Source organism: Chelonia mydas, chromosome 3, assembly GCF_015237465.2.
Source record: "Chelonia mydas isolate rCheMyd1 chromosome 3, rCheMyd1.pri.v2, whole genome shotgun sequence".
In the NCBI taxonomy this organism is placed as follows: Eukaryota; Metazoa; Chordata; order Testudines; family Cheloniidae; genus Chelonia; species Chelonia mydas.
Window position 1 is genome coordinate 203,188,950 of NC_057851.1, and position 13,738 is coordinate 203,202,687.

The following is a 13,738-nucleotide window of genomic DNA, read 5'->3' on the forward strand; positions in this document are numbered from 1 at the left end:
TTTTAGTTAGAAATACACATTTTATTTCAATGCCTCAATAAAAAAACTTGTCAATAAAAGAGCCCCACATTTTCAGATCACAGGATGTTAATACATACAACAAAACAAGTTGTGCACTAGTCTACTGATGTGACTTTGCAGAATTTAAAAGATCAAGATCCATGCCAATAATCAGATTGAAATACCCTTCTAGAACTAAGCCCTTACCATTTACATCAAAGACACCACAAAATCCCTTATAATAATGTAAACAAAATAACGTTCTTCCCAGAAGGTTAACTTTGAAATTTCAGTCCATTCTTACAGGACTTGCACTCCTTCTTCGAGGGCTTCCTGACGGTGAACGACTGAAAGTGAAAAGAAAACAGGAGTCAGTTGGAGTAACTTCAATATTCATCTGGAACTGCAGATTCAACACCGCCCACCATACCCAGAAAGCCCTTTCCTCCCAGCACTGATCAGCTTAGCGAGTTAGTTTTATACCTCTACCCCGATATAACGCGGTCCTCGGGAGCCAAAAAACCTTACCGCGTTATAGGTGAAACCGTGTTATATCGAACTTGCTTTGGCCTCGAGCATTTCCATTAATAGTCACTTCCCGCCCCCTGACTGACTCCTCAGAACCCCCGCCCCATCCAACCCCCCCGCTCCCTGTCCCCTAACTGTCCCACCCCCTATCAACACCCCATCCCCTGACAGGCCCCCGGGACTCCAACGCCCCTGTTCCTCGTCCCCTGACCGCCCTGCCCCCAGAACCATCCAACCCCCCCGCTCCCTGTCCCCTAACTGCCCCCCAATACTCTCTGCCCCTTATCCAACCCCTCGGCCTCGGCCCAGCACCCTTAACACGCCGCTCAGAGGAGCGTGTCGGAGCCAGACAAGTGGACGTGCTGATCCACCAGAGCGTGCAACCCCACCGCCCTGAGCGCTGCTTTACCGCGTTATATCCGAATTTGTGTTATATCGGGTCGCGTTATATTGAGGTAGAGGTGTACTTTTAAAACAGACCTTGCATACATACACTGTTAGACCATACCCTCAAGGATGTAAGAAATTTCAAGTTTGCTATAGAGTCATTGGTAGCATTTTAAAGTTTTTAATTAATAAACAATGCATCTTCAAGATTTGACAGTCATTTCTAAAGTGTCCAAAAGAATAGCAGGAAAAGAACAGAGTAAGGAGGAAAAGGAAGGCTACAAACAAGGTCTCAGTGTGGCATGTTACAAGCGACTCCCGTTCCCATGCACTCCTTCCCTCAGGAGATTTTTACCAAGCTTGGAAGAGCGGTCTCCAAGTGTTCAGCAGAGCATACTTACCCGAGTTAATGGAGAATGGTTATAAATGGCTCAGACTAAAATTGAAAAAACAAGGCTAGTGATTAATTACATAAAAACATACAGAAGTTCAAATAAGAACCAATCTGGGCTACAAAAGGGAAATGTAGAGAATTTTATCCTGCTCGTACCATGTAGGAACAGCAGACTGCGCAGCTATTTGTTAAAATAGAGCCAGCAGCAAGGATGACAGCAGCTTGACTCCATTCAGCCGGATGGGTGTTTGTTACAAGAAGTCTGTAGTTTATGTTTTGTTTCACACATTTAATCTGTTTCCAGCTTTACTCTGAGCCATTTCCATTTCCCACTATTCTTAGTATTATTCAGATTTTTCCTCTGGCTACAAACATCCCTTGAGAAACTGGGTTCAGTCCTTCTGAAAAAGGTTTAACCTTAAGCCAAAAGTAGTCCATTGCACCTTCTACAAAAGAAGTTAGTCTCATTACAGTCACTGGAGTTTCTAAACAGACTGTTTAAAATGGATTCTCCCTGTGACTATTTTCCCATAGGTTTCATGTGTTTTTGCTTATCCTCTTGCATGGATCTCAGTTCAATGAAACCTTTACAGAGGATGGAAGTCCAACAGAAATAGCCCAAGACAAGCTCTTCGTAGTGCACCGTGTTCCCACTTTCCTCTGAGCAGTTTACTTCTGGGCGCCTCATTTTAGTAATCAGTGTCATACGCATTAAGGAAGCCCAGTCTCTCCAAAATATTCCTTTTAGTGCTTACAGTTAAGTAAAGGAAAAAGTTCCCGTAACTTCAGTGTTGGCAAATGCTGACTTTTCAGTAGTGATGACAGGACTAACACTGTCATATGTGCTACACCCAGCAGTCTTTAGCAGCAAGTTTCAACTTACCTTCTCTTTGGAGAGGGGGATCTGGACTTTGATCGGCTGCAAAACAGAAAGAAATACTAAGTGACAACTTAATAAAGTTACATTACATTATAACAAAACAATTTCTCCTATACTTAAAAATAGTGAGAAAATCTCCAGAACCTTAGTCAGCATTTTATATAGGTATCACTGACAACACGTCCAAAATCTTTTACAAGGATTTGTAGGGGCATCAAATTAATCCCCACCATCCCTACTAGAGCTGGAGCTAGATATGACTTTGCAGCAAACCCTTTTAGGTGTTTTAAGAACAATTTTTCTTAACTGTCACAACAATTCCGTGATACAGGGGTGGAGAAGAGGAACAAGTTGAAGTAAGAGGAATCAGTACTGTGGTGGAAACGAAATGGTTAAAACAAAAAGATGGGCTAGGGAAATTTCCCTGCCTTCCCCCACAGACACCTGCAAAGAAAATATTTTCTAGCCACAGTTATGTTTGAAATAGAAAACTCACTAAATATTCATGACCTTTGAAGTAAAAATCCCAACTATTAAAACTAAGCAATAACATCCTTCAAATACAAGTGAAATATTGGTCCAAGCAAAGGGCTTTGTGAATCATGACGAAGCAATACTGACTACTAAAAGGTCTAGTGCAGGTTTCAGCATTACATGCTCACCTTTTAGCAGGTGAGCCAGATTTAGATCTACCATGGGACCCAGACCTACAATGGGAGAGAAATAAGGCTCAGCAAGGCACAAGTGGGATGCATGTACAGTGACGTTACCTAAACCAGTGATAATGAAATTCATGCCACCTGCCAAGAAAACTGTGGAGGGCTAGTACCCAACAGGCAGAAATCCATCCGTGTGGGGGGCTTTTGCAGTTAAGTTTCAGAAGACAGCTTTTAATTCAGTGCCACTCATGTCGCAGTCATCATTCATCAACCTCTTCTAGATATTACTTGAGACAGTTCATATGAGCACATTGTCCAATCGAAGCTATGACTAGTATTTTCACAAAAACAATTGAGTGCTGTATTCCAGACTGGCAAGATTCCATTGGGATCTTCCACCTAAAAGCCAAGCTGTTTTCCAGACAGTACTCTCCTGCAACTCAACCATCATCATTTCAATGTTAACACCTTCACCACTTGAAATCTTCAACCTTGGTTAAAAGTGTCTGCTGAAAGTATGACATGTTTTCTAGCTATGAAAAGTTAACTGTTCTGAAAAGACTTCCAAAGGTGTCAGCTACATTGGAACAAGTTTGAAGTGCACCTCAATGTTACCAATGTTGTCCATAAAAGTAGATTAATTTCCATTTTCTAGATAGTTTAATCAACAAATAGTATTTTAGTTTTCCAGTATTCAAGCCTTTCCTCAACTATTTCAGCATTTCATAAGCTTTGATGTTGTCAGGATTGCGATCACTATGTTTAGGTAAACCTTGAACTATTACATTGAGTTCAGTCAGAAGAACACATCAAGTCATTCAACCACTGCATCCCTTAATGTCCTTTCTGAACCAAGAACTTGGTTTCTTTGAAACAAATACTGCCTTGGCCAAGTGACAATGCTGTACCTCAGTCCTAATATTAATTCTTGTAAGAATCTAGAGCTCTCAATCATCTAAAGTCACTATGATCAAGAAATTCACAACCTTCCTTCCTTACCAGCTTCACCACACCAAGTGTTGCTCAATTGCTTTTGCATAGACTTTCTTGACACACAAGACAATGAAATTTCACTCATGTGGCCAATTAGTTTATGAAGATAATGCATGAAGCCTGCTACAATAAACCATACTCTGAACTTTACTAGGGTTGCACTTCCAGGTATTTTCAGAAGCAGAAACCTTGAAACAGGGCACTGATATTCTTTACTTATAGCAATTCCCAGTAGTGTCAGCAGTTAGTTTCTGCATTCCATCTCATGTGATGCACATCTTGCAGTGACTGCTGACCATTCCCAGGAGCATGCATCAATACTCACATAATGAAGTATACCAGCATGTTTTCAAGGCAGATATAAGTTGCTCACTCATATTCATTTGTGTTTGATTCCCCCCAACTATTTCTGCGGTATGCCAACACTTGTGCCATTTTCTTTGCTCAGAAAACCTTTCAACAACAAGAATTAGCATGAGAGCAGTGCCTCCTTAATATAACCACGATCAGAAAAAAGCTGCTGTGTGATTTTGTGACATTTTAAAACTAGCAGCAGGATGAGAATGTTTAACTGGTTCTAGAACTTTTATAGCTCTAATGCCAAGCCTTCCCTTTGTTCTTCTGTAAAGAAGCCATGAGAATCGTCTGCTTACTTGAAAGTCTAATAATGAATATTCTGAAACCATGCACAGTGAACAATATCAATGCTTCACTACTTTTCAGTAACTCGAGTCCTGAAATGGCCACTTAACTGCACACTTACAGTGAAACAGGTATGCTGTGAATAAGTTTAATGTTAAAATGGGAATTCTAGGTGTAATCCCTTCATCTGAGAACAAACTGCTGAATCCAAGAACACAATCCCAGTGCTAAAATTCAGTAGACAATGGTACGCAGGGTTATTCAAGAGTCTCCCTCGCTGACACGTAAATTGAGCTTGATTAGTTCTCCGCACATCACTGGCATATGCCAATTAAAGTCTGGGCAGATTCAAAGAAGATGAAAAGAATGGCCAAGTGGAGAAGTGAACTTAGAGGAACAAATGTTAAGGCTCACTGTGGCACTTATGAGGTAACAGGTAGAAAGAGCCCACCTTAGCAGCAAGAGAAAGCACACCACACTTCTCCTCCCTCCAGCCTCCCCCACACTAGGCAGGGCTTCTCACCTCACTTCCTCCTGCATCTTACTGCACCCATGTCAGTATTTCTCCTCTCTTATCCACCGCCTCCTCCTTTGGTCCTTCCAGTTAGGATTCACCTCTCCTGCCCCACTACCAAGCAGGGCTTCCCCTCCTCTTCATCCTCCCCTTCCCCAAGAAAGTTCTCACCCTCTCTCCCACTTGTAACAGAGATCCTGTCTCTTGCCATCACCAGTACCACGTTCTTCCTCCCCTCGAGGCAGGGGGCTGTCCCACCTACTCCCTCTAGGTGCTGCTTCCTTTACTTTCTCTAGGCATGCCCCACAACCCCACCCCAAACAGCAGGAACTACTGTTGCTGGTAGAAGAAATGGAAGAGATGCAGCTAGGAGAGAGCTCTTCTTTAATTCTGCAGCCCTTCGAGAGAGGGAGCAAAACCAACGGATGTAGTCAAGAGCAGAGAATGGAACAGCATCATCCATAATCCCAAATTTTAATTCTATCTTTACATAACAGACAGCAGGAGACCTGGTCCACGAATGCCAGCTTTGCTGTCCATCGCACACCCATGCACGGACTGCAGCTTAGACCTACTCATTACAGAAGTATGAATGAGAACTCAGGCATGAAACATTTTACACACAATTCTTTAAATCTGGTTTGAGACATTTAATTCCTATGATCCGTTCTGTACAAAACAATCCTCCACACTATTATGCCACCTTTTAATCTAATTCAGCTACCACAACTGACTCTTGCTGCCCTGTACCGTTCAGAGATCAGCATTCAGACAGTCTGAATCAGCAGTAACCAGGAATTTGGGCACTAGTGAGTCTTTCATGCACTTGTCCCAGACACATACCCAGGATGCTACAGAATACCGAGAATCTGGCATGGAGAACCCTTGGGAGAGGAATGCTTTAAGGAGTAGCACAACAGTACACTTTGACTTCCTGCAGGTTAGAAGCAGGAAGGAATTATGATCTCAAATGGGCAAGGTGCATTTAAGTACTAGGACTTACTTCAGTTTTAGGTGACTTATGTGTTTCTCATACATATTAACTGGCATACATGCATATTAGTCAAAACTGGTTTATGTACCGAAGGTTTGCCTATTGTTCATCATCACAGCTCTAGACCTAAGGTGTCCTGTAAAACTGCAGGTAAAGTAATAAAATATATTATAAATAAGACTATGATGTACAATTTTAGAATACTTCATACCCCAAACTTGCTGGAAAAGCAGTTTAGACAGCACCCAGCATTTACTTAGAATTGAAAAAAACTAATGCATTTGACCACAAGTTAATTCAGCTGCAGCTATTAGTTAGTTGCTTTAATCAATTCTGTCAAAGATCTTACCTGCTTCTTGGCCATGTAACGGACCTGGATCTTGATCGTGATCTGGATCTAGATCTAAGTTTGAAAAGAAACTAATAAAAACCAACCAAGCTCCAGGAGAAAGTATTAAGTATTAAAGTCGCCTATCAAAGTAGCCTTGTTGCCGATTGGTGCTAAGGTAACTGTCAAGATCACAGGACCTACAGGGTGCATAGGACAATCAGAACAGACACCTAGATTACACAGAATAAGGCTATAGGTTTAACCATGTAGTCCCAAAAGCTCAGTGCTTGCCTAAATGGTGGGGTAATGTGCTGCACATTAATTTGTCTGTGTAGCCCCTGTTTTTGTTTGAAACAGCACTATGTTAAAGCACACCAGGGAACCTTTAGTACGCACCAGCAGGGTCTACCCAGAGCAATTACCGCACAAACATATTAATGCTCTTTAGAGGTCACATCACAGTAGTGCACATTTCTGCTCTGTGTAAACAAGCCCTCAGAAAACTATTTTTACACTATCTACTTTAGTTCAAGAGGAACTATAGTTAATGTATTCCCCAATAGCCCTTTTAAAGGAATTATAGTTCGGTCTTGAGGGTTGTCAGGCCCTTTTCAAAGAGTCTGCTCTGCAAACACGTAAAGTTACACTTCCCACAAATATGTTCTGAATCTACCACCTCAATAAAAACATTATCTGGTAATCATTGTGCATAACAACAATTACCTTGATCTTTTTAAAGAACCCGACCGGGACCTGCGGGGTGAGGCTGACCTAGATCTACGAGGAGAGACAGATCTGGATCTGCGAAGGGAAGCTGACCTGGACCTGCAGGGAAAAATTTAAAAATATAATTATGCAATGTTTGATTTCTCTTAAAAAAGGGAAGCACAAGACAGTCTGAAACGCACCTCCTACCACGGCTTCGGCTGCGTGACCGAGAATACCTTCTTCCTCTGGACCTTGAATGAGATCTAGACCGTGACCTAATGTTAGGTTAGAAAAAATAAGTATTAGAAAAGAACTTTAGCCATTAGTGCACTTGAGCCTCTGCTGAAGTCAAAATTTCAGACAACTAAAAATTAGTGTCTGTCAGTTGGAAAAACTCAGGGCCTATTCGTTTTGAGTATTTTTACTACCTAGAAAAGATGTTAAGCTGAATTACATTTAGAATTACATTATAATATAAAACACTGTAATGTGTATTTAAAATAAACCTTGCAAGTTTGCAGGTCGACCCTCTTTGGCCCAAGGTCTAGCAGATCTAGACGATCTAGAAGTATCTATAGCCGATCGCTGCATCTAGGTGTTCTCTTCAATCTAACGACGATCAAACTGACAGCCAAATGAGCCAGGGTGAGGCTTGATTGACGCAAGAAGATTTTTCTAGGTGGGAATGTGGTCAATCTGGTGTTCCTCTTTCTAAACCGGAGGGGGGGGGGGCCCCAATTGAAAGCCAAATTTTCTGCCCTTTAAAGAATATGGTGAAGCTAGGTGTAGATGGCTCGAGGGGATCTGGCCTCTTATGCTGATCACCTCAAGGTCTAGGAGGATCTTAATTGTCGGATTTTGCAAGGCGCCTCAGCATGATATCTTAAGGCTCGTGACATTCTGAATCAAGGCGACTGACTCAAACGAAGAAACCTGAAAGGTTTTGACCAGGTTGATTATTAATATATTAACATTTATATGAAATAACAAATTGTAATATATACCTGTATAATTACAGCATTAAAGTTAAATTAAACTGGCATAACATTCTCTCCTTGGCTAATGACTACACCAGTAACTGGTGAAAAGAACCAATCACTCCTTTCACACACATACCTGCTCCTCCGTCGACGACTATAGCGATGACAGTCATAAGCATAATGGCCTTTCTCGCCACATTCATAACATCGGTCATTAGGATCAAATGGTCGCCGCGCGGGAGGTCTATCGTAGCGGGAGCGACGGGGCATGCCTGTTGACAGCTCAACTCTCACTCTGGAGCCACAAATCACCCTGTAATTTGATATATGCAAAATATCAATTAATAATCTGGTATTTTTCCTTATCTAATGCCTATTAAATAAGAAAGCCAATCTCTAAAGAATCACTAAAATTTGAGAATCCCATTTCTGTAAAAGAGCTACATCTTTTAAGGTCTGGTCTACATCTAACGCTTTGGTCAACCTAGTTATGTCACTCAGGGTTCTGAAAAATTCTCACCTGAGAGATGTAGTTAAGCCTACACAAGCCCTGTTGTAGACACTAGGGATGTAAAATATTGAACGATCAAATGGTTAACCAATAAGTATTAGTCTTACCGTTACTATATTGCAGTTTACATTTAAAACAGATTGCCCCTGCCCCCACGTGCGAGCACACCATATGCATTAACAAATCCGCCTCTTCCCTATCCTCATCCTGCTCCCCACTCAGTGGCAGCGGCCAGGCAGGACAAGGCAGGCTGCCCTTGCACGGTGATGGCTCGAGAGCCCAGAACAGCAGGGAGCGGGGGCGGATGGACCGCGTTGTGCTCTCGGGCTATCAATGCCGGTTCCCAGGGTTGGGTGCCTCACTCCCCGCCAGGAGCCAGCACAGCCACCCCAGCCGCGCACATGCTCTTCCCCACAAACATGGGCCCCCTGCCTGGGGAGCAGCCGCCACCCCCCGCTGGTCCAGCCCCTCGAGAGACCCCTCACCATCTCGGGAGACTATGCCGAGCCCCTGGACACCGTCCAGACCCCTACTGTGTGGGCGGCTACTCAGGGCGCCGCTCACTGCTGCCACGTGATGTGGGTGCGGCGGGCTGAGGGGGCAGGTGGCACTGGGCACTAAGTCTGGCAGTGCCGCTACTAGGGAGTTCTCACCACCTCCTGGCTTGGCCAGGAAGCTGGGAACAAGGGGCACATGACCGGAACTAGCCAAAGTCCCGCAATGCACCAAGGGAGACCAGACCACGTGAGAGGGGAGACTGGTGTTGCCATGACACCTCCCAGTCACTTGACAGGTTCTCCCTGCCACCATAAGACTCCCAGATCACGTGATGGTCTCTCCCTCTCCCCCCACCTCCCATCACCATGACAGTGCGTGGGGCGGGGAGGGGGGGAATATGACGGGGTGCGAACTGGGGATGTAAAATATTAAACAGTTAACCGATAAAATTTTTAGTAGCTTAAACGGGTATTTTTTAAAATGATATTTACATCCCTAGTAGACACCATGAGGTTTATGGAAGAATTCTACCGTCCTTGTCTCTCAAGTGCTGGATTTACTACAGTGATGGAGATACTGTTTCCATCACTGCTGTAGCAAGTGTCTACACTACAGTGGGGCAGCGGCAATGCTGCTGTAGCACTTACAGTTCAGACATATCCTTAGTAAGACGTTAAGGCCACCAGAAATACAACACATTCGTACTTTCCATCCAAACCTCGAACTGCATCTTCAGCATCTCTTGGATCTTCAAACTCCACGAAGGCGAAGCCCGGCGGGTTCCGCGCGATCCACACCGTGCGCAGGGGGCCATAGTAGCTGAAGGCTCGCTCCAGTTCTCCCTTCCCGGCCCCAGTGCCCAGGTTCCCCACGTACACCTTGGTCTCTGCAAGAGCAATCACACAATCGCTGAGTAACTGAGTAGCCCTTTCCCGCCCTCCCCCAAGACCTGCAGGGTCGCCCCAGTTGAGCAAGGCGGCTGGTGTAAAGTTACAAACTGCTATCATGACAATTTGCTACTGGCAGAAGTTACTAACATCTAGGTGTTCTTTTTGCTGCCCTGTCACAATTTGCTGCCTCTGACCTTCCCATACTCCCATCCCAGGTAGCAAATTATGACAGATGGGGTAGACCCATCACAACTTTCTACCTCTCACCTTCCCCGTCCCCGTCAAACTGGTGGGCGCAGAATGTATTTGGGGGTATGGGGGGTTGAGATGCTTTAGAGGGAAAAAAATAACTGCACACATTTTACCCACAGCAATGAACAACTAGCAAAGCGGATTCCTCCAGACATGTCAGGTCCTCAGACGGCGCTGTGCCCTTGACTCTAGATGGCGCTGTGCGCTTGACAGATTTCTGTTTAGCTTGCACAGCATTATCCAAAGTTGTTGCCATCTGTACATTAATCTGTTTGCTACGATGGGGTGTGCACATTTAACTGAAGGTAGAAGGGGATCTCCAGAGAGTTGTCTCAAGTGTCCAACCCAGGATGGAATTGTTCTGCTCCAAAAAACAGGTGCACCTATCACATTAGTAACAACAGTGTGATGCAAGTAAGCAGTATCTCACTTAAAATTTACACTACTATATACTTCCATGGCTCTGTCTGAATCGATGCCATACTGTTTTTAATATTTAGTGAGAGTTGCATGATGATGTTTTAAAAATTGGTATATATACTAGTGTGGCAGGGGTGGGGTGGGGCAAATTACTACAGACACAAAGAAGGCGGCATGATCAGGGATTAGAGCAGTGGCTTTCAACCTTTCCAGACAACTGTACTCCTTTCAGGCATCTGATTTGTCTTGTGTATCCCCAAGTTTCACCTCACTTAAAAATTATTTGCCTACAAAAATCAAATAAAAATACAAAAGTATCACAGCTCACTATTACTGAAATAGTGCTGACTTTCTCATTTTTACCATATAATTATAAAATAAATCAACTGGAATATAAATATTGTCCTTACATTTCAGTGTATAAAGCAGTATAAACAAGTCATTGTCTGTATGAAATTTTAGTTTGCACTGACTTCACTAGTGCTTTTTCTGTGGCCTGTTGTAAAACTAGGCAAATACCTAGATGAGTATACCCCCTGGTTGAGAACTACCTGGTTAGAGCACTCAGCTGAGATGTGGGAAACACTGTTCAAATAATTTTTCCTCCCTTCTGCCTAAGGGAAAATGAACTTGGGTACCCCACATCCCAGGCAAGTGTACTAACCACTAGGCTAGAAGTGATAAGGTAAATGGTAACCACATCTAGTAGGCAGCCTCTGAGCACAACCACAGGATCAGGCCCACATGCAAAATAAGCATTGCCTCCCACCATCTTCCCTGGTTTGTGAATTGCTCTGCGGCTTGGGTGGGATATAGGTATCCAGATGCCTAGAGTAAGGCAGCAGTGTGCATGCTTAAAGGTAGACACTTAGGCACCTAAGGAACTTTTACCCTTAGAATATAAAAACTGAGTGCTTAAAGGGTTTGGCGAGATTTTTGGGAATTTCAGTGGAACTTAAAATTGGGACATAGGCATCTAAATCTTTGTGAATCTCTTTATAGAGGAAAAAGAGGACCCAGGAATTACAGGCCAGTCAGCTGAACTTTGATACCGAGAAAGATACTGGAAAAAATTATTAAACAGTCAGTTGGTTAAAACCTAGAGGATATAGGGAGTTATAAGGAATAGCCACCATGGACCTATCAAGAACAAATCATGCCAAATAAACCTGATTTCCTTCTCTGGTAGGATTACTGTCTAACTGGATGGGGGGAAGCAGTAGATGTGATATATCTTGATTTTAGTAAGGCTTCTGACACAGTCCCACACGACATTCTCATAAGAAAACTAGGGAAATATGTTCTAAATGAAACTACTATAAGGCAAGGGCATAAAAGGTTAAAGATGATACTCAAAGGATAATTATCAATGGTCAAATTGGGAGGGTATATCTAGTGTGGACTTGCAAAGGTCAATCCTGGGTCCAGTACTATTCAATATTTTCCTTAATTACTTGGATAATGAATTGGAGATTATGCTCATAAAATGTGCTGATGACAGCAAACTGGGAGGGGTTGCCAGCACTTTGGAGAACAGGAGTAGAATTCAAAAGGACCTTGACAAATTGGAGGCCAGCAGCTGGCTGATTAGCCCCACTCGCTGCACCTGGGAAAAACACCTGTGGCTTAACTGGTTGATCCTCATAAAAGGAAGAGCAGGAACTGGCACAGAGGAGCTGTAATACCAGCCAGAGGCTAGAGCAGCTATGCTAAGGAACAAGTGGATAGAAGGCAAACTGTGGGTAAATCCTTTTATCACAAAGGCTCTGAGGTAAGAACCAGGAACTTTTGGGTTGAAGAACTTATGGGTGTGAGGGATAGACTTGAAGTTTAGATCTTGTTTTGTTGAGGAGATTTGAAATAACAGAAAGAAACCACAACTAACTCTGCTAGAAACTACCTCCCTGGGCTCTGAGATGGTTCCAGGCAGAATTCCCCCAGGGAAGGGGCTATCTGAGCAAGTCTACACCCAACTGGAAGAGGGTGCTATAAGACAACCTCCAATCCCTTACGCTTCCACTCTATTTAAGGATGATTCTGGCCAGGTGATCAACTCTGCATTCTGTACAGGTGCTAAGACACAACATCTATGTTTTAAGTTAGCTGAACGGATGCAACAAAAATATCATACTGACCCACAAAGGGATGAGGGTAATCACAGTAATAGACACATTATGATGGTAATATTAATGAAAGACATTTGCATATGTATGCAGTATTGTTGAAAACTTTCCTGGGATAAGATATGGTTTATAGTGGGATAGCAAGCAGGTAGAGGCAGAAATTAAAGAGGAATCTTCACAGTTAAAGCACCAAACATGTGAACCAATTGGCTAATTCTAATGGGATAAGAGTACCACCACTTTACATCCATTGCTCAGAGATGGAATCACTGTACACGTATGCCACCACTCTCTGCATGCACAGCATCATCTAGCACGATGCTATCAGCCCTTCATTCTCCAGCTCATGAAAGATGTCCTGATCAGCACAGGACAGAAAGGAAGAGCAAGGTCACCTGAAACGTTAAGGTTAAAATTTAAGTAAGTGGCTTATCAGACTTAAATTGATACCACTGAAATAGTGTAAAGGCTTTTCTGTAAACTAAGACCAGTACTACATGCCTACTCTTTGGATACAAAATGTGGCTAAACCTGGACTGGTTCAAATTTTAACTATTCAAAACCAGCCAACGGTCTGATTATTAATAGCTTGTTGGGGAAGGACACCTGCAAGCATCTTTGATTGCGACAGTTAACACTGGCCACTTTACTTTTGAGTGGAAAACATCCACACGGGGGGGGGTGTGTGTGTGTGTGTATATATATACACATTAATTTCACACCCTCTAGACATTGCCTCAATTTGCCTTATTGGCTTTTATTAAGGGAAACTATTAAAGCATTTTGAACTAAAGGAATTATCTGGTTTTCCATGACACCCACACACATGGAGAGCTGAAGACATATAGACACAAGTACCTCTGATGGCAAAGAAGCAGAACTAGCCACACAATCGGTATCTGTCACGCTATGAATGTTTAATTTAACAGCCTAGCCAGAATCAAAGTCTGTACCCTCATTGTTAAGAATGTGGGTTTTTAAGTTTGGGGTTTTAGGGTTTTTTTTAAACAGGGATTAGCTATCCTCTCCAAAAA

At 43.1% G+C, this 13,738-nt stretch overlaps 2 protein-coding genes across 10 annotated transcripts in view; one reads left to right on the forward strand and one right to left on the reverse strand.

The window, feature by feature from the left end:
* The window catches only part of LOC102940738 (serine/arginine-rich splicing factor 7), a 15,883-nt gene continuing 2,145 nt past the window's right edge, over positions 1-13,738 (reverse strand). Inside the window, exons 2-10 of one of the 7 annotated variants that reach the window (XM_043544222.1) lie at positions 9,725-9,905; positions 8,147-8,323; positions 7,231-7,305; positions 7,046-7,147; positions 6,341-6,394; positions 6,080-6,135; positions 2,852-2,896; positions 2,193-2,228; positions 1-347 (exon numbers count right to left, since the gene is read on the reverse strand). In XM_043544222.1, coding sequence (XP_043400157.1) covers positions 301-347; positions 2,193-2,228; positions 2,852-2,896; positions 6,080-6,135; positions 6,341-6,394; positions 7,046-7,147; positions 7,231-7,305; positions 8,147-8,323; positions 9,725-9,905 — 773 coding nt within the window. In that variant the 3' untranslated portion in view covers positions 1-300. Of the gene's footprint in view, positions 348-1,316; positions 1,352-2,192; positions 2,229-2,851; positions 2,897-6,079; positions 6,136-6,340; positions 6,395-7,045; positions 7,148-7,230; positions 7,306-8,146; positions 8,324-9,724; positions 9,906-13,738 lie in introns of all 7 variants that reach the window. The other 6 variants (XM_037896387.2, XM_037896386.2, XM_037896389.2 and 3 more) reach the window with 6 other exon arrangements.
* GEMIN6 (gem nuclear organelle associated protein 6) overlaps positions 12,204-13,738 on the forward strand; it is a 16,150-nt gene continuing 14,615 nt past the window's right edge. The window contains exon 1 of one of the 3 annotated variants that reach the window (XM_037896393.2): positions 12,204-12,352. Coding sequence is in view for 1 of the 3 variants with exons in the window: in XM_043544224.1 (XP_043400159.1) it covers positions 12,288-12,352 (65 nt within the window). In the remaining 2 variants the exon portion in view is untranslated. The remainder of the gene's footprint in view (positions 12,353-13,738) is intronic. The other 2 variants (XM_043544224.1, XM_043544223.1) reach the window with 2 other exon arrangements.